Source organism: Dysidea avara, chromosome 1 (genome assembly GCF_963678975.1).
Source record: "Dysidea avara chromosome 1, odDysAvar1.4, whole genome shotgun sequence".
In the NCBI taxonomy this organism is placed as follows: Eukaryota; Metazoa; Porifera; class Demospongiae; order Dictyoceratida; family Dysideidae; genus Dysidea; species Dysidea avara.
The window spans coordinates 20,753,776-20,774,391 of NC_089272.1; the positions used below are offsets into that span (position 1 = coordinate 20,753,776).

General features: G+C 35.7%; 1 protein-coding gene across 1 annotated transcript in view; it reads left to right on the forward strand.

Annotated features, from left to right (window-relative positions):
• The first annotated feature begins 4,692 nt into the window (after positions 1–4,692).
• Positions 4,693–20,616, forward strand: part of LOC136258790 (1-phosphatidylinositol 4,5-bisphosphate phosphodiesterase beta-4-like) — a 44,787-nt gene continuing 28,863 nt past the window's right edge. Inside the window, exons 1-16 of the mRNA XM_066052146.1 lie at positions 4,693–4,876; positions 10,582–10,665; positions 11,453–11,503; positions 14,036–14,269; positions 14,888–14,967; positions 16,125–16,178; positions 16,262–16,355; positions 17,768–17,877; positions 18,263–18,314; positions 18,478–18,580; positions 19,189–19,335; positions 19,392–19,552; positions 19,925–20,007; positions 20,052–20,136; positions 20,273–20,361; positions 20,493–20,573. Coding sequence (XP_065908218.1) covers positions 4,778–4,876; positions 10,582–10,665; positions 11,453–11,503; positions 14,036–14,269; positions 14,888–14,967; positions 16,125–16,178; positions 16,262–16,355; positions 17,768–17,877; positions 18,263–18,314; positions 18,478–18,580; positions 19,189–19,335; positions 19,392–19,552; positions 19,925–20,007; positions 20,052–20,136; positions 20,273–20,361; positions 20,493–20,573 — 1,607 coding nt within the window. The 5' untranslated portion in view covers positions 4,693–4,777. The remainder of the gene's footprint in view (positions 4,877–10,581; positions 10,666–11,452; positions 11,504–14,035; positions 14,270–14,887; positions 14,968–16,124; positions 16,179–16,261; positions 16,356–17,767; positions 17,878–18,262; positions 18,315–18,477; positions 18,581–19,188; positions 19,336–19,391; positions 19,553–19,924; positions 20,008–20,051; positions 20,137–20,272; positions 20,362–20,492; positions 20,574–20,616) is intronic.

Genomic DNA, 20,616 nt, shown 5'->3' on the forward strand with positions numbered 1-20,616 from the left:
CTGTCATTTTCATTTGAAAATGCTTACTTGCGTTAAAGATGTGCAGTTACATCCATGTATGTATTACATGCTATCACACAATTATTGACAACAGTTTGACATGATTTATTTATTTATTACTGTGTAGAAACTCTACATAGTATGACACACAGATACAAAGTGAATACCTAATACTTAGTCTAAATCTACATCATCTAAAATAAAAAAACTATACAATAATTCTTTAAAATCATGCTGATTGACTATGTTTTCTGGGAGATTGTTCCATAATTTAGTAGTTGAAGGCAAGAAAGAGAAAAAGTAAGTGTTAATCCTGGCATATGGTTTTCTAAAACTTTGAGAGCGACCCCTGGTGAATGTGGACATTGGAGTTAATGATATAGATGGGACAGCAATGAGATCATTAATTACATAATTAGCTTGAAGTAGGTACGACGTGAATCAAGAGAAGGCCAATTAAGTGAGTTAATCATAGCAGCAACACTGTTAGTATTGGCCTTGGTACATACAGGTGTCATGAATGTGATTTTTCCTGGTGAAATATTCATCAAAAATTACTCCTAAACACTTTGTATTAGAAACCTTCTGTATTGGGTATTTAGATATGTAATAACTATGTTTGATGGTGTGGTGTTTGTTAGAAATTGTGAGATGCGTACATTTGGATGGGTTGAATTCCATTCACCATTTTCAGCCCAGGCTTGTAGAGAGATTAGGTCATGTTGAAGAAGGACACAGTCCTCAGAAGTACAGATGATAAAGTAGATGAGGATGTCATTGCATATAGTCTAATAGTACAATGTAGATCTTGTATATTGTCATTGATAAAGATAAGGAATAATAAGGGGGATAGCACTGTCCCTTGGGGCACTCTTGAGAGTACAGTAGAAGGTTTGTGTAGTCACCGTCAATAACTACTGTTTGAGTTTGTCCACATAAAAAGGTTTTAATCCAATCTATTAAATATCCATTAATTCCACAGTGTGATACAGTCTTCCATGTGGAACTTTGTCAAAGGCTTTAGAAAATTATCACTTATTGTAATGTGGCTGTTTTGTTGTAATAGTAAAATGTTCCTACAGATATTAGCTACAAATTTTGCCACAACCATGCTCGGTAGCATGGTTCCTTGAGAACAGATGAAAAGATCTTTAGCTGTAATTTTTAACACTACTTATACATATTGTTTATAACCTGTTCGATGTTGATTCAACAAATATCTAAATTCTGACCACCCAACATCACAAGAAGCAAGTTTATTCTATGCAGTGGAATGTTACCTACATTCTGGACACTCAAGATTTGGAATCAACTGTCAAGATTTGACATCGGACAAAGACAGTTTTAGACAGGACATATCTATGATTGAGTCTTGTGCATTATAATTCATGTCTTTTTAATTCAATTGTCACATTAATCATGTGACTTACTTCCTTAAATATTGTGACTATTAACTTTCGATAAATACATATCAAGCATCAAAGGACGATCTTCATTCAGTTATTCTAATAAAGCAGTCATAATTATGTTGTAGCTTTCCCTATTTGAGATGTGCTGGGTCCATATATTATTTTTCTGTTCATTTAGGCTTTTTTCATTGTTAACTGGCTATTCCAAATGTAAACATTCTGTCACCCACTGTCACAAAATCATCTATGTAAAGATTGACATATGCATCATAATCTTTATCTCTTAATGATGATCACTGGCATGTACACAATATGGGTAGTCTGAAAGCCTCAGGTCTAAAATTAGTGTGTAAAAAAAATTTAATTCCAATAATAAACAAAATGCAGCCACGATATATAATAATGACAGCTTCAGTTCTATGGCAAAGCTTTTTCACCGTGTAAATTTGCTTTGTTAGAGTAATAGTTGATCAAGACACAGGATATGTACTGGTACATTCTATGTATTAGGTCTAACATAGTTGAGTTTTTTGGGGTATAATTATAGCTATGAAGTTTGCAACAAGGGAAATTGATGTAAACTATCTTATGCAGTGGCAGATCTAGAAGAGTTTTGGTAGTTTCGACAGAAACCCTCCTTCAGAATTTCAGTTTTTAAAAGTAATGCTGGACTGCTGGTTGAGTAAGCCACTCTTCTGTTGTCAATAGCTCTTTATCATAATAGTAACATTAATACAGAATGTCTTCTTTTTCATCTTTGAGGCCAACTAGATCACATACACAGCAGCACTTGATAATTATTATTTTTGATTTATTTTTTTAAACAGGGAGACAGCATCAGCTAAAACTGTTTTTCAGCTGTGCCCTGGACAAACCTACATTAACAAAGGTACATAGATACAATTATTACAACAATAACGATATTAAATATAAGCTAGTTCAAAGCTATTTAATGACTCCATTTCAGTTAATGAGGTGGGCAGACAGTTCCAGATAGTCGTGTCACGATAATAGAGGTTATTCTTTCCATAGTTTAAGTGCATGGCAGGCACATACAAATGATGTGAATTGTGCCCTGTGACAGACATTGCAGATTTGAATGTGGTATGCAGGTAGGAGGGTGACAACTTTGTCAAGATATTATAAACTTGCATGGCAGTATAAAATCTACGATGTTCAGCCAAAGTGAGATTAAACGTTGAGGAGTCAGTAGAGTCAATTTATGAAAAATGTGAATAAAGTATCTATAGTCTTTGAAATGACCAGTATTAGTAGGCACCCACACAGTGATGCAATAATCAATTATTGGCAAAACATGTGCCTGATACAATAGCTTCATCACATTGGGAGTGAGTAGTTTAAGGCAATTGATCGAATATAGCTTGCCACGAACTCATACAGCATACTCCACATGGTGGTACCAAGTTAATGTTGGTCAATATAAATCCCTAAATATCGCACAGTAGATACTGGTTTTAGTGGAAAACTGTCACATGATAGGTGTAATGTCCTCCCAAGAGTACGCTGTCAGGTCCCAATGAGCATGCATGAGGATTTTGGGACAATCAGTTTCAGCTTGTTAGCAACTAGCCAGGTAAAAAGTTGTGTAACAGCACACTGAAGAGTGTGCTCCAATTTTTCAGCCGCTTGTTTCTGTGTGAGTTCAAAATGAGGAAACAACAGAGAAAAGACCCTGATAAGGAAAAACCATTACCTTAAAGCGCAAGAGCAAGTAAGGATGTCTAGCTATATGGTAGTACAAAATAGTATAGCTACAGCTATACTAATGTTATACTAATGCAATGGCTTTATGGAGAAATATAGGCCTAGTATTAGAAACACTTGTGTGTACCATTAAGAGGCCATACATGATCACTATATTATTTAGGCTTGGATTGAATTTCAAATTCAACCTGACAATCCATGCAACAAAAGAATTTCATTCAGAACAGCAAGTACATACAATCATTAGCTAACTCCCAACACATTGACTAACTCAGTGTGAGAAGATGTACCTGTGCTGGCATTTTGCTCATTACATGTCTTCCTTCATCTGATGGGCATAACTCCGTTTGCATTTCTGTTCTTCCATGATGACTACACAATGCAGGAATATAATATTATTTATAAACTGAAAAGAAGCATGGTAATAGCCTGCTTGAATGCTTGATTTTTCATACTCTTATCTCATACTCTGATGAATACTACACACCCTAGCACCACCAGCTGCAGAATAAAATCCATGAAAATTCTTGCTCCAATCCAGTCTGGTATTTATAACTACCTAGAAAGTGGAAATTTGCAATAATGATATAACATTCATATGAAACACACTACGAAACCCTTTATGGACTGTGGAAGTGATTGTCCACGAATTTCAACTGGTCAGAGTCTACTACACCATGCTACTGTAACTAATTTAGCACATAGGTGTGTTATTTAGTATAAATAAAAGTGTGCTAAAATAACACACTATAGCTAGCTTTCTAAAACAGCAAAGTTAACAGTTAGATTTTAGCACATGTGCTACTTTAAGTAAACAGTGTGTTGTTTTTACACATAAGCGTGCTGTTTGAAGTTTTTGATACATTTTTGTGTGCAATGAACACATTATTTTGTCTGCTAGCTATATGAGCACACGTGTAGTGTGCTAATACTAGAGGCTTGTTATGATAGCACACTTTGCTATATAGCTACATGTGTACATTAAAAACAACAGAAAGCAAAAAAACCAGTTGGCTATTATATTCTAGCTGTCTACCATTCAGTGTAGAAAAAAAAATTTTTGTGATCATGAGCATGCTATGTGTGTAAGCTTCATTGTCAAGAGTTTGTGTGACAGAAAACTTGTGGCAGCTAACAGATGGTTTTAGTAAGTCAATAAGTTGACATTCTGAATATAGCTAGGCTTTCATAATAGCTAGTTGACAATTGTATTTTGAATAGCTATAATATTATAATGGTTACTTGAATTGTCCAGGGCACAGCTGAAAAAAAAAAAAAAAAACAGCCTTTAGCTGATGGCCTGATGCTGTCTCCCTGTTAAAATAAGGAACAGAAATACATGGCCAAATTCTGCAATCAGCTGTAAACATCCTAGAATATGATGTTCAAGAGTCTAGAGGATGAACTGGTCTGAATGAGGTGAGTCAGCAGGTGTACCACATGCAGACACAGTTTATTTAACACGTATAAAACCTATCCGGTAAGTAATCAACACCACCGCAAGCCTATAGCTTAGTTTCATTTCTTGTGGGTAGCTGACAGGGTGGGTCTGCGGCCTCGTTATTAAGCACTTAGGATCACGCGAGGTTATTGTTGTGTGTTGTTGTGGACGAGGTTCTGTACGATGCAGCAAAAGCTCGACGATGGCAAGTGAAACAGGTTTCAATAAAAAGCGACGAGCACTCAAACCAGTTGTTCCTGATATACTTACTAGTGGTACACCACTTTGGAGATTGGATGGAGTGAGTTCAAGCGAATAAGATCATTACTTTTGCGTTTTTCACTGTACAGTATGTATACGCTGCAATATAGTAGTGCCTCGCTTTCCACTGTCACATAGATCGGTAAATAGAGTCTATAGGCCTTTTTAAAAGCTAACCATTCTCTAACTTCAAGATTGCATCCTACCGCCTTTGTAATTGCGATGGCCATCATAAAAAAAAGGACGAAGTCAGCTTCTTGTCTTCCCAGGCATTGGCGTGGCTGTATGGGGGTGGCCAAATTGGCCTCGTACTCATGGTGGTTACCACAGACAATGATTTGATTAGAGCAATTGTTGTGGTCCGTTTGTAAAATACTGAAGGGAGGGTCAACTTGGCAGTTGTATATAGCTAATATGCGTACCTCAGGGGACATGCAGTACAGTGACCATGTGGACGTATGTATTCATACACAATTACACGTGAATGAAAAGTTGAGATGGACATTTTACTTTGTACTATAGCCACGCCCATTAATACAAAATTCTCCAGGGGTATTTATTTAGCCAACAGTATGCCCATACCTATCCCAGGTTGGTCAGTGGGAATTTGTTATCTAGAGGTACATCATTCCATGTGTCATAGATCTGCCCAGGAAGATTTGAGTACAGTGGTGAATCAAGTAATTTATAATGCAAATACGTCAGAGAATTTAAAAATATTGTGCTTGTCGAAAGTTAAAATAGTGGTGGCAACTTTAAATTTGGCCCAGGCTGCTCTACACGTACCACTGTTCACTAAAACAGCTATGACAGTATGTTCTGCATAGTGTATAGTAGGAAGCTTGCAAATGAAATGTTTCAACAAATACATTTCTTGAGACTCTTTCATATATCGTATTTACATGGTAAAAAAAATACAGTGGAGTTTATTACCCTAGTTCAAGAAATCAATGCGGCGACTTTGACCACCACTTGATGCTTCAAAATGATGTTTAACCCCTTTCTATTGTGGCACCACTCTAGTGTGGTTACTATTGAAGGTGCGGTATTTAACCAATGAAATACAGTAATACAAATCTGTTTGCACTGATTAACAATTGCCTTTTCTATAAATGAATATTTAAAATACTATTCTATCCACTAATATTAACTCTTAAAAGTGTATTGTATGTAAACTGCTTACACTGGCTATAATAATAAATTGCACGGAGGGTGTTGTGTACAATAGGAAGAGGCTGTTTGGGATACATACAACTAGTGAAGGGAACCTAATTACCTTGGGTCCTGTTTGTCATTTGTGTGACCCTCCAAGCAGAAATCCAACTATTTTCAAACTTCATTTTATAACTTCCTCGTTGTCTAGAAGGAAAAACCAATGGGCTGTTAACATTTCTGGTGAATACTTTGAGAATTATAGCGATAGACAACAGGAAAGCAAAACAAAACGATCAGTTTGTACAGTGATTAAATTACAGGCACTCATTTAATCACGAGTGCAACAGTTTACGGAGTTGGGATTTGTCTCATTGTGAACTGGAAAATTTATCAGGGTGCAGGTTTTGACCTAGGTATATCCACCACGTGCTTTCAACCCAAAAAGGCTGTTCAAGCTTAGAAACGGTGAGATTAAAGTTACATCTTACTGCAATGTAAACAAACACACATAACTCATGGCACAAAACCAAGATCTTACTCTCATGAAGAGGCAAATCTGTTGGTATTCATGTTATGTATACATTCAAGTATGTTTCACTGTTTACTAAACGTTCATAACTTTGTAAAATGCGTTTTTACCCAATGTATTTCAAAACCATGTATTTCAATGTGATTCATCTCAAAAACTGAATTACGGAGTTTTTCACTCAGTGGATCATATCAAGAGTAAATTTACTCATGGTCATATGTAGTATTTAATTATGTACATGGTCATATGCACATCAGGTTATTGATCCATATATAGAAGGTATTAAATTTTGTGTTAAAATATTTGACCACATCAGTCAGACTATAAAGGCTGTGTTAAGGGAGGATACTACAGTAATGTGGGAGACAGGATATACCATATGAATAAACTACTTTTATGTTTTTGATTCATTGCTGAAGCAGTGATTACGATGATAAATGAATAATGTGTTCTACAAGGTGTACAATACATGTAGAATACAAACTGTAGAGTACTATAAAATATAGGACTTCTCGATCTACTACTGACCGGTTCTGTAGTTTTTATATATATTCCAATACTACCTAGGTACTTATCTCGGTAGAATCCACTATGAAAGCCACCCAAAGCCAGTAGGATCTCCCTTTATGTAGTAACATGTTCTATTCAATGTATTAGTGGTAATCATATTAGGAAATTTCTACTAGGAGAGCCATCAGTATGTACCCAAAAGCTAACGTAGTTGCACTGACCTCTATTACTTTAGTGTGTAGTCTAGCTTGTACGTGTTACTACCATAAGGATAGATTATTTTCAAGGTGGGAATTTTTCATGATTTTCTTAATTTACATAAATGTTATATGCCTAGCTGATTATTTAGTACGTACACTATTGTAGAGGTACCTTTTAACCCTCAGAATTTGGTGTGATCAATTGTTTATAAAATTTTTACCACTTGAACATAACTTACTCATACTATGTAACAGTATCATACTATGTAACAGTATGTGTGCACACCTTCTAACTAGGTGAACTGTGGCTGAATAGTACTGTTTGATAGGAAGTTATGTGCATTAGTGACTGTACAATAATGGTTTTGTGGTTTGAAACCACCAAACCTAATAGCCACAATTATTAAATTTTCACCATTGGTGAGTTGTTTTGACACCATTGAGAATTTCAAAACTTACAACTGGACTGTATGTATACGTTTCGTAGAAATGGTAAGTTCCTCCTAACTGCATGTAACTGATAATAGTCTGATCCTACAGTAGGTATCACAGTATGTAAAATGCACTTGTAATACATAAATCTAATGTGAAATATCGGTGCATATTTCCTCTTAGGCCCAAGTACTTCTCTAGTATTGCAGCCTTTCATGCTAATCATTTCAGTCTCAACTCTTTTGATATTTACTTTGACATCTATGTTTGTCTTTTGTGCATACATAATTGGAAATTCAGAGTACCGGCCTTTCATGCCAACATTTACAATAACAGTTCTGTGTATAACTGAGCAGTTAAAATCTGTTTCCTTGTTTTGAGTCATTGCCACACCTTACACAGCCATTGTCTCTCTGGTCTGGAACTAAATAATGGAACTAACAATGGAACTATAAATGAATAATGGAACTATGAATAACACAAGTCATTACAAAACCATCATATTTTTGGAGAGGTATCATAGCCTAATAATGTATGATTAATATTTATGGCATACTATACATAGCTCCTACATACTTCTTGCCAGTAAACAACTTTAATGCTACAGTGTGATGTAGTAGACCAATAGATACCATCTTCATTTACAGTACGTGGTACATGTGATACAATATTAGGGAGTTGTAAGGTTATATGATTTGACAAAACACTGTTCATTTGTTGAATTCACACCACCCTTCTGTCCAATAAAGTATTTGCATACAGTGACACAAAAATCTATAAATACCTTTTTTAAAAGTGCTGTGCTGTATGTGGTTTATGGAACATGTCACGTATGGGATATTATGTAAAGGAAGTACTGCAGTGGAACCTCTCTATAATGGACACTTTGAAACTCAGAATTCTAGGCTTTACATAGAGGTTTTCCTCTCTCAGAGCCAGAGGTACGTGACCATGTATGGAGTCAGATCTGTTGGGACAAAAATCTTTATCGTTATTGTGGAGGGTTTTTTTTTATTGTGTCTTCAGTGAGATCATTAAGGGTCCAGTAAAATAGTTATCATAGTATTGCTTCTTCGTCCTTGATAAATCTAATGCATGTAATTTTTTTTTACATCAGGTTTTCCAGCAGAACATACCATGGACTAAACATTAGCAGTTTAGCCCAGTCTACACGGTAATTCACATGAATGTTCCGTATGGACTAACAAACTTGATCAAGGCGTTTTATATACACAGTGTTAACTGCAATATAAAATCACAAACAAATAAAATCAGCTATAAACACAATCTAAACTAACTGAGAGTATACAGTACTATTCCTAATACTAGCAGCTGTTCTAAGCTGTTCACTTACAAATCCGTTCATGCTAAGACCAGTTTCTTTAGAGTTTCTATCATCACCTCCAACGTTCATACATAAAAGTACAAAGCCACCATGTTGTTTTGGGAAAGTAGCATCTCCAGTAATGTCTTCTTCCATTCCTTCTTAATAACTTGAACGATTAGCAAACCTGTTGTCTTTCAAGACGAAATATTTTTCCATGATTGCATATCTGTTTACAGAGAATTACAGAATCTATGCTATACAGGAAGTCACCAGAAACATGACCTATTGAAATTGTGGTGATGTAGTTTGACACATTTCAAAGTAGATGGATCTGGTTGTTGCTTTATGGTTTTGTTGCCAACATTACACAAACCTCTATACCCCAACAACTGGGACCCTGTGGGCATGGTAGTAAGTACACAGCACTGTAATACACAAAGAAGTTGTAGCAAAGTTGAAATTCTATTCAGCATGTAAGTTATACCATATGATGGTTACTGGAGTATATGAAACTACATACGTAGGTATATAGTAAAACTAGAGCAATACATAGTCCCTTTGTAAGTTACAACTTAAGAAGTGACACCTTCATGGAATTTGAAACTACCACTGTAATGTAATCAATATCATGATGTAGTATTGTTTAATCAATATCATGTTGTATTGTTTTTTGTGTACACGATTATACTACTGTGTAGTATGTTTCTACCAAAACAATACTCTTCAGTTGTTTTTTTAATGAGATTAAACTATGTGGTAAATACAACTGACACATGATATTTGATCCCAGATACATACAAGTGGCTGCCTTCCATATATGGTGCATATTGTAATTCAATGAAAGCTGTGTAAACAGGCCATTGTGTGGTTCTGCTGATAGTTTTTGTGCTGGCGATTAGTGACTGTTCTATTTGGTTCATGTCAATCAGTGTGATAAATTTTATTTCAAATATCTGTATATGTTCAATACTAGCATAATTTCTAATCTAGCTTCTAAATTGTTGCACTCCTTCAAACTGTTGTCACTGTCACTAACTTAATAATGTATATGATGTGAGACTGTAAATCATTTTAGAGGTGTTTTACAAAGTTGAGCAAAGCATTAGTGTGCTTACAAAATTATTATTATTGAGTTCTGAACCAAATGACATGCTGAAAACGAACTGTGAAAGACTATGAGTCCTACCTATGTATTGTGCCACTATGGAATCATTGTATCTCTTGTGTTATAGGAATTCACCATTAACTCATGTAGGCTATTAAGATCATTTGATTTTGCCATTTAACCCACATGTTTGTCTAATACACAAAGTAGATGGCTTAATTTTTATTAGCTAGAATTAGCTAGCTAAAATGACTCAGAATACAGTTTTCTTGGACTGCTGTAGCTGATTACCAACTTTAAAGGTGCTGGATGGCTGCACTCAGTCACCAATGGTGGTACAAAAAATCCTAGTTGCAGTAAAAAAAAAAACGGCGGTGAGTATGGGGGATGAGAAACTAAATTAATTTTATGTGGTCTTATTATGACTGATGCATGAGCTTACATTGTTGTCTGTTAGATGAAATACTATAGTTACCCATCTCTACAGGGTGATCAAATAGTTGCAGTACCCCTCATTTTCAAAGTTGATCCTGATGGATTTTATTTGTACGCTCGTGGTGACAAGAGCAAGGTGTGTATAAATATTGTATTTGTATATGTCCGTTTTGACAGAAAATGTGTGGGGATTAAACATCACTAGTTACTCAATGGGATAGAAGTTGGACAGATTTTATGGGCTATTAACAAGCAGTTGTCTATAATATGATTGTGTTCATACCTACGATACACCTATGATATGTAGTAGTTTAATTTAGTCTCTTTATATGTACTAATCTTTAATAGATATGTATTGGTTGCTCTTGAAATATTTGACCTGGAATTTATTTAGTGCAACTGTGTGTGAAAAATGAGTGAATTTTGTGACTGTCCTTATGTCCTTTAGTCAGTATAAAAAATGTCTCCAATTACTAAACATGCAATGTTATTCCATTGCAAGATATAATCTCATTGTACTTCTGTCATATTGCCATAATTGTACAACACAAATCAGAGGGACTTTACTTTTGATATTCCCTTAATTTATATACAAAACTGACTGGCTTCTTCCCACAATATCTACATGACTTCAATTACCACTCCACCTAGGAAGTTACTATGCTCAAATCAATTATAACACTTAATTGGTATTAAACTGAATAAGAGACATTTGATCTGCTACCTTGTAAGCAAAATTCACATTGTGGTTGTCCATAATTTTAAATACTGGGAGTATACTACTTTAACATTCAACAGATTTCATATAAGGGGTTAGCAAACCACATAGTTGTTTGGTCATTTAATTGTTTCTCAAAATAGTCTAATTTAGTAGTAGTTTATTATATTATGCACTAACATCATTATTATTATTATTGTTACAGGAGACAACGTTTTGGGATCTGTGTTTGATCAGTGATGTAAGAATAGCTGAGGTGAGTAGATATGTGTGTAGGTATATGTTGTGTATGTATAAGTGTGTGGGTACATATGTTAAAATACTCAGGCTATACTGTAATTTGATTTGCAGTGAGGTTTACCTAATAGAATCAGTGTAAGCATACCGTAAGTCTTGGCATTCTCACATGGTTGTATGGCATCTTAAATAATTGTGCCATCTGCTAGTTGGGAAGGCATTTCCTATGTCTAATTATGGTCACCTTCATTGTTGTATGGCAGTTTTTAAAACTTTTATGATTGATGTACTTGTGTTGTTATGGGGAGTTGATCTACCATGTTATATTTGAGATTTACCTATTTTGTGTATGTACGTATCTATATATACATGCAAGTGACCGGATCTGCAAGAATCACATGTTAATACAAGCCTTAATTGTACAGTAGAATACAATGAGTGCAAAGGTGTGAGATTTATAACTTTTAGTTATATTTTTAAGCATCTACATAGCCATAGAAGAAGGTATTAATGACTGATATCATTGTGTTCTCCAAAGCAAGAGAGTTTGAATATCTGTGTCTTGTCAATGCTCCTAAAAAAATGCATGATACGTATGAGCCAGAGGAGGTTGGACGCACTTTACGTGCTATTTAAATATATTGCTCTTAATTGCATTCTTTTGTTTGGTATTTCACATGACCCTCAATAGTTGCAATACTAAACTGAAAAATGATGGGGTTCACTGAAGTTCGTTAGATATTCAAATCGTCCTTCACATAAGCTTCAAATCAATGTACTTTGTTTTCTAAAAGCATTCTAGATTTGAAGTGAAATTAATAAACTGTGATTTGATGCATACAACTTCACTAGACTTGTCACGTACGTTTTCTATAATGAGACAATGAGCCTTCACTGCGTTACACTGAGATCGCTGTATTACCCTCCTCAATAGAACAGATTTTGCATAATTTATTTTATTGGCGTTTTAAACTATGGCTTTTTTACCAGCTTAATCGGCGGGGTTGACTGGGGTTATCACGCTGTTAGAGTTAGAAATGCATAAGCTTTCAAATGCACTATAGTTTTAATAAAATTGTCTTGAAATGAAGATTTTCCAATGAAAATGCACAGCTCACGTGAATGCATCCAACCTCCTCCTTAGCGTATGAGCATTAGTTACATAACATAACGTTAACATTTAATTGTAACTTCTTGGGGGCGAGCCTGAGTGAGCCCCAACTCATCATCCATTACATGGCAAGTTACAATCAAATACAAAAAACTGTGAGTCATCGTTCATTACACAATAACTTTACGATTAAATACAAAAATTAAACCTTACAAGTTCTTTAGTGTCACACAAGGACGCGATAATATACAAAGAACTGTCAGTCATCGTCAATGTCACGGCAAAGTTAAACGGCATGGATTACCGAACTTCTTTATTTGTACTGTCAGTCATCGTTCATTACACACAGTATAACGGCATAAATTACTGAACTTACTTATTTGCATTTGTCATCGTCAATTTCATCATGCTACCTCGTGTCTTGAAATTGTTTTCTGGTACATTATTCTGTATATTCGAAGACTTGTACAGTACAATGGATAGAGATTTGGAATGAATACCAGCTAAGAGGCTGCCCGCATGTTTTTGGAATCTTCGATTGCAGCGACACGCAACTCCAAGATAATGCACAACTTGACAGTGATAATGTAGACTATTTACAACTGGATGATGACATTGATAGTACTAGTGACAACAGTGATTAAAATCTACCAGATTATTCACCATGTCCACGTGAACTAACTGCACAGTCTTCGACACTTCAGTGGTATATATATAAAGAATATAAATGCCTCAAATTTTTATTTATTTATTTTTATTATTTCCGGGGTACCCAGCACCCCTTGCCACCACCCCAGCACTAGATGTTAAAGTGCTAGCCAAAAGAAAGACTGCAAATTAAAGATCGAATTAAGGGAAAGGCACCTGACCTTCTACCAGAGCAAGGTCAAGAGCCCTATACTTCAAATGAATTGTAATATATTATTGATGTAGTTATTCATTACTGAATGAACATGTTCCAGCATATGTAATGACTGCCACTGCTTCACTACCTACATAATAGAAACAATGCCATAGTCACAAAATCATATAAAAACACAATTACAACTACACAGGCTCACCCCACGATGCTGATAACATCTGTCTAGTTATTGATATTTTCTCACAGTTTTTGCCTAGCCCTGCATGGTCGTAGGAAGGATCTTTGAGACACAATCTACTTACTCTGTTATGGATAACATGATGGTGCAGGTTGGAATTCTGTATAATACTACATTTGCAAACTGATTTAGCACCTGTAGTTTATTTTTCCTTATTATCACTGTACAAATCAAACTCCTCTCTCGTTATCACTTTGTAATGTTGTAGCTGCTAAAAGTTGACCATTCCTAGATAAAGGATATTATATTATAAAAGGGAATTCGCACAAACATGGGGTTTCTTGCAGATCCAGTCACCTATATGTACATGCCACGTAATACAATCCATATTGTACCCCAGCAATCCTACTATGGTAGTATACATGAAACAATGGGCAGAAGAGATAGCAGTATAAAGGGCAAACTTCGTATACTGGAAACTATTGTTCAGGAGAGTGTAGTCAAGAGAGATCACAGCAATAATGATGATGATAATGATGTGAATGATTCCATGTTACACCTGGTATACAAGAAGGATGGGATTGCTGACCTGGAGTTTATCACATTGATAGCTCAGAATACTGAGATTGCTGGTGTAAGTGTCTGAGTACATTATAAATGCAACATCACATTACTTACTCACCTCTTACTGCTAGTGATTTGAATGCTCATACTCAACATTTTTTAGCGTGTATGTGCACTGCATATCAGTAAAGGGTATGTTGAGGGTTAGCTGCTCATGAGATGTATACTTTTCTGACTGGTTGTATCTGGCTCACTCATTGTAATGACACTCTCCCATGTCAGCATGAAAGCAGTGTAATGGTCAATGAAATGCTTTGTGGTGAAGTATTAATGCTGGATAGGATTTGTAAATAAAACATAAAACAGTTGAAATGATGTTTTTATTCAAACATTTGCTAGAGTGATTTAATCTTGAGTTATCACTAGAGTAATTTATTGTAAACTTGTCATATCATCAGGCCACTCAAGGAAGTAAAATCACTTGTCACTTTCAGTGTTGTGTTACATGTGAGCATTGCTTGCCTATTGTTCCACTTGTGATTGTACTAAGTGGGTGCAATGTTGCATTTGAGTGGTATGTACAAAATATACCCTTCAAAACATGTACAAACATATGTAGTGTTGTGTTTTGGCACACAATTATATGTCCATATGTACATGTTCTGTTCTATACATTGTTACAATTCAGGACTGGATGGATGCAGTCAATTCACTAACTCACAATCTCTATCGTATGAACAACAGCATGTCTGATATGGTGAAAAAGATGTAAGTTGGTCACACACTGTCATAATGTGTGCAATTATCACATACTTGTAAGTCATAATGTGTGCAATTATCACATACTTGTAAGTCATAATGTGTGCAACCAATTTTGTTGCTGGAACTTTCAGAAAAGAATAAAACAGCTGTAACTTTGGGTACATTTTGAGTATCTGTTCTATTAGCATTGTGTAGTGGAACTGGAAAGTTGGCGATATCTGTACATGTATGGCCAGATGGTTCCACTGTGTTAAATGTAGATATGACTGTCTTGGAATTTGCAAGTAGGAAGAATTGTTGGTTTATGGTTGAGGCTATGTGTACCAAGTTTTCTACGATTACTTGCCTTCCAGCAAATCTACTGTACAAGTGGCTAACTATGATGGGTTTTTTTTTCTTTATGAAGTTGAATATATTGGCTGAGTTATGGCCTATTCAGGGAAACTGGTTTCCGTCTAAACCCACTCAGATTATATTTTCCAACATTGTTACCAGCTATTACAAAACCGATCAAAATCACACATCAGGCAAAATCACACTAACAAATAGCTACACTATCATACTACTAGTATTGAACCTTAGTATTACTCAAACCTGGTTTTATGAGTCATCTCTTCTGGGTGATGTGGCGAGTTTGAATGACAGTTTCTGGCCTTGTGAAGGACCTGGCTTGACAAGAATCAGTGGATGGCCTGACACAGTTTTGCTCAATTGTTAATTTTGCTGCATATCAGCCACTACGAAGTCAGCACAGCCCTGTAATTTCATGTCTGGGCTTCAATCATGGTCTACCTCCATTTTGAATTCTTTAACTTGCCTATCCCACCACCCCCCACCTGTTGTTTTTTTTTGATTTGTTCAACTACTCAGAATTTCTATTTTATTTGGTGGGAAACTCTACAAGTAGCTACAAGTACTGGAAGTGGTCTAAAGTTAATAAATTACTGCATCTCTTGTGTAAATTTAAAACACATGCTCGCTATCTTTAATGGCTTGAATTGTTTAAAACTGTTTACCTTGAGACTTTATTTGGATCATTTTTCCAAACTCCATACATTGTGAAGACAAAAGCACATTGTATGAATGATTGTTGTACATGACTACTCTATTGGAGTTTGTGTATGTATCTTATAAGTAGCTAAACATGTATGTGTATCTTATAGGAGGGTGAAGTTGTCACTACATGCTAATGAACATGGGCACCTACAATTGAAAACGTAAGTGTTGTCTTTTATTATGCACAAACATGTGTGTATGCATGCACGTGTGCATGTGTACAGTAAGTTACTTGTCATTGTAGGATAGACAAGGTGCTATTAGGAAAATCAGAGTCAATATTGGAATCCATTAAGTTCTCTCTTGAAATATACAAAGTTCCTATTCTAGACACTGGGGTAAGTTCTGTGCAAACAATAATGTTTGCATACATACAGTATCTGACCACAATTTAAAAAAAAACCATTCCAAATCATGTACTGTATAGTTGGCAAGTGAGTGGTGTTACACCATACCAAAATCTGCCAAATCGTTTGTCCACGATAAATCCATATTAGCTATACTAACAAATTTGCCAAACCTTTTCTTACCAAAATCCTATTGTGGCAAGTTTGCCCCCTCCAAACTTTCCAGCTTTACGCTATTGGGCAAAAACCACCATATGGTATCTGAGCTACAAGTATTGGACTAGCCTTGTGAAAGACCTGGTTTGATAGGAAATTAGAAATTTGTCAAAATTTCAGTTACTATACATATTATACAGTATGGTAATATTGTATATTAGGTATCATGGAGGTTTGGGTTTTCTGGCCAAAAATATCACCCAAAAACCAGTTTCACAGTACCATTCTGGTGCCTTGGCAGTATTGGTTAGGTATGTGTAACCAAGCCCAAAAGTATTCCTAAATGCTTCCAATAGATTGTTATGAAAATTTCTATTCAATGGAATTTTCCTACTGACTAACTACCTGCCTGCCCGATGCCTTCAGGCAAGCGTAACTTGATAATGGCTAAGGCTATATGGGCTAGATTTATTTTACTATTCAACATCGCTTCATCCCGAGACGTGCGTTTTGGCATACCGCAGTACATACAATGCAGTGAATGCGCACACATCATGGACTTACATTTGTCCTCCTTTGTGTCCCATTTCTTATTGTTGACAGGGCGAAGGTGTTGATTTCATGGTAGAGCGATGCATGGCTTTTCTGCACTTGTAAATGGGAATCATCTGTATTTTCTGTGGTGATTGCAAAGGCGCTTCTAATACTGTTTTTCATTTGTATTGCTGTGTAACGGGCTGAAAATAGGTGAAAGTGAAGCATAATGGCCACTTGACATTGAGTCAGTAATTGATAGTTGGGGTGTGTGAATCATCCGTATTTTTCATGGTGACTGGTTTGATTGTAGAGGCGCTTCTTCTACTACTCTTCATTTGTAGTGCTATGTAATGGAAATAAGGGAGGTCTCCTACACCTGCAGATATACTAGTGAACATGTAATCCCTAATTCAGTCTATATATACCCGTGACCAAGAGTCCATAATCTTATTATGGACTCTTGCCGTGACTGAATTAGAGATTAAATGTCCACTAGTACTTATATCTGAACATGTAAGAGACCTTCCTTGTTTCCCTACTTTTTTCTATGATTCCTAATCAACTTTAAAATACCTAATTTTCCTCTCTTGATGAGTATTATAACTTAAAAAATTCATTTCAGTCACACATTTAGCACTATGTACACGGAATATTACAAGTATTAGTATAGTCTGATGTGCATACATCTATTATACTACTAATACTTGTAGGATGACAGTTATATTGAGGTGGATAAACTCACTAATGAGATTGTTGAAGATATAGTCAGTAGAGTTGCTCATTGTACTGATCATGTACAAACTGTTTTCCTTGAACAAGGGTTAGTACATTGTTGTAATTAAGAAATCTTCTGTGTATTTACTGTACAATAATTGATGTGCTGTATTAAGGTAGAAATGTGATTTGTATGCATAGCAAGAAAATTTTAAGTGGAGAAGTTAAAATAAATAATAGAAATGAAGGGCGATTAAACAACGACAGTTTTTAAGTAGTCCTGTGATTACTAGGCTCTAGATACAGTATTATTTGGGTTTGGTTTAAATTGCTTGAGGCATTCTATGTATACTGACATGTATTATTATTTTGAAATCATTTTTAAATTTATTATATGTAATATGTTTTTGGCTGTCATTTTGCTCCATAATGACAGGATAAATACATAATCATGTGTAAAATACACTATGTACATTTTTTTTACATTTTAGCTGCAAGATCCCAAACATGGATGATCAAAAACTACTCACCTTTCTTAATAAGGTTTAATATTTAATACTGTGTATAGTTATGGCCATTATGTAGTAAATATACAGTATGTAGATATTAGCGTACATACATATATTACTTCTTTTGATACATGATATGAATGCATGGTCTATTACGCTGTATGTGGGTACAGTCTGTTTATAGTATCTCGCTACAGGTACAACGTGATCCTCGGGATAATGAGGTGATCAAGGAATATCACCTGAAGAGCAAAGCTACTTCAATAATTCATACACTAGAACCAAATGGAAAAGAATTAGGTAATCCTTTGTATCTGGAATAGTACAGTATGTGCATGATGTACACTTCCGTCTATTGATTTTGATCTTAGATGCTGACAGCATCATGGGGCGAGCCTGAGTAGCTATAGAGATTATACAAAATAGATTACAATGTACAGTGTTGTATATACATTTCATTTTCTACAGCCTACAGTTTCATTGGCCAAGCGCTCTCTTCTGTGGGTGCGCATAGCCCCAATTCTGATGTCCCTTTGTTTGCTGGTTTCGACAGATATGCATAGCTCTAATTTGACCCCCACTTCTAATCCATTCCTTGCTCAAATTGACTTCTCTTCATATCTTTCTTTGTTCAGGTATTCAGACAGGTGAGGAGCACTTTCTTCTGTTGTCTTCTGTTCTGTGTAGCTGATGCTCTCTTTGACTCATCGTGTCTTCATCCATCTGTCACATGTACTATTTGCACACTTGAAGGCATATCCATTGTATTATATTTTTTTATAACCGTGACACTGATGGATACACACTCATTCATACACATTGTTAGCTTTTCTGTAATTGCTGTCTATGTGGGGCTTGCTCCCAATAAGATTATAACTGTTTTAATATTTTTGTGTTCTTATCCACAGGTAAACTCAGTCCAGTGGGTATGTGGCGTTTCCTGGCTAGTGAGGAATCCAACCTGGTGGATATAGTTCAGTTGGGTTTAGTGATGGACATGAGTCAACCACTATCACACTATTATATCAATTCTTCACACAACACATATTGCTGCGGTAGGCATTATTTTAGATCCTTGTGTACATGTACCTGTTTGTTTTGTACTACAAAGGTACTCAAATCAGTGGCCAGTCATCAGTTGAGATTTATCGCCAGTGTCTCTTACAAGGATGTCGTTGTGTAGAGTTAGACTGCTGGGTCCAAAATGATGATATCATTGTAACACATGGATTTATGAGTGGAGTATGGGTCTGTACTACTGTGTCCTTTGAGGTGGGTAATTTGTATTAAATTACACATGTGTACACTGGGGGCGGATCCAGACTTATGGAAAGGGGGAGTCAAAATGGACTGAGGCACTACATTGTCTGGTTTGGTAAGGTGAGACCGAAAAGAAAAGGTCACAGCCAGCTAATAATAGCTACCTACCTCACCAACTACTGATAAAGTACATAAATATCGTTACATAGCTCGCTACACACTGCTCTAATACTGTGACTGCTTTGTTAGAGTGACTGCTCTATTAGAGTATCTCAATCTTGGTATACCAAAAATTTTTGGAGCCCCCCCCCCCCCCCCCCTGTATCCACCCCTGGTGTACACACACACACACACACACATATTTATTGCATGTGTTCTATACAGAAAGTGCTTCGAGCTATCAATGACTTTGCATTTGTCACTACTGATTATCCTTTGATCTTGTCCATAGAGAACCATGTTGATAAGTAAGTGTATTGATAATTATTGTTTTATCATGTGAATGTTTCAGGCCACATCTTTTACAACGTATGGCAGTGTTATATTGTCTTACTTTTGGTGATCGTTTGTTGAAAGAACCACTCGAAGGATACCCTGTTAGTTTGTGATGTGTGTATTTACATATACATGACTACAAAGTATATATTGTTTCACTATCAATGGTAGAAGTACTGTTCCAATAGAACATACACCTTATACTTTAGTAGTTACATATATACTTACACTACACAGTTAGAACCAGGAGTCCCACTACCATCACCTGAACTGTTGAAAGGAAAAATTTTGTTGAAGGACAAAATCAAACTAAAGAAACTAAAAGGGTGAGTTGGTAATGGAGCTTTGTGTTGTTGTGTTATGATTGTTATTACATATATAATATGTAATTTGCTCAATTCACTTTAACAACTTTACAACAATATGTAAGGTCGCTGTACAGATACTATATTTATAGGGCGGAAGCAACTTCACCATCAGAAGAAACAGCTAATTCTTCCACACCTGAGCAGAAACGTGCGAGTATTCAGAAAAGATGGTACATACATGTATGTAGTGTGATTTTTTGTTGTACTGATATG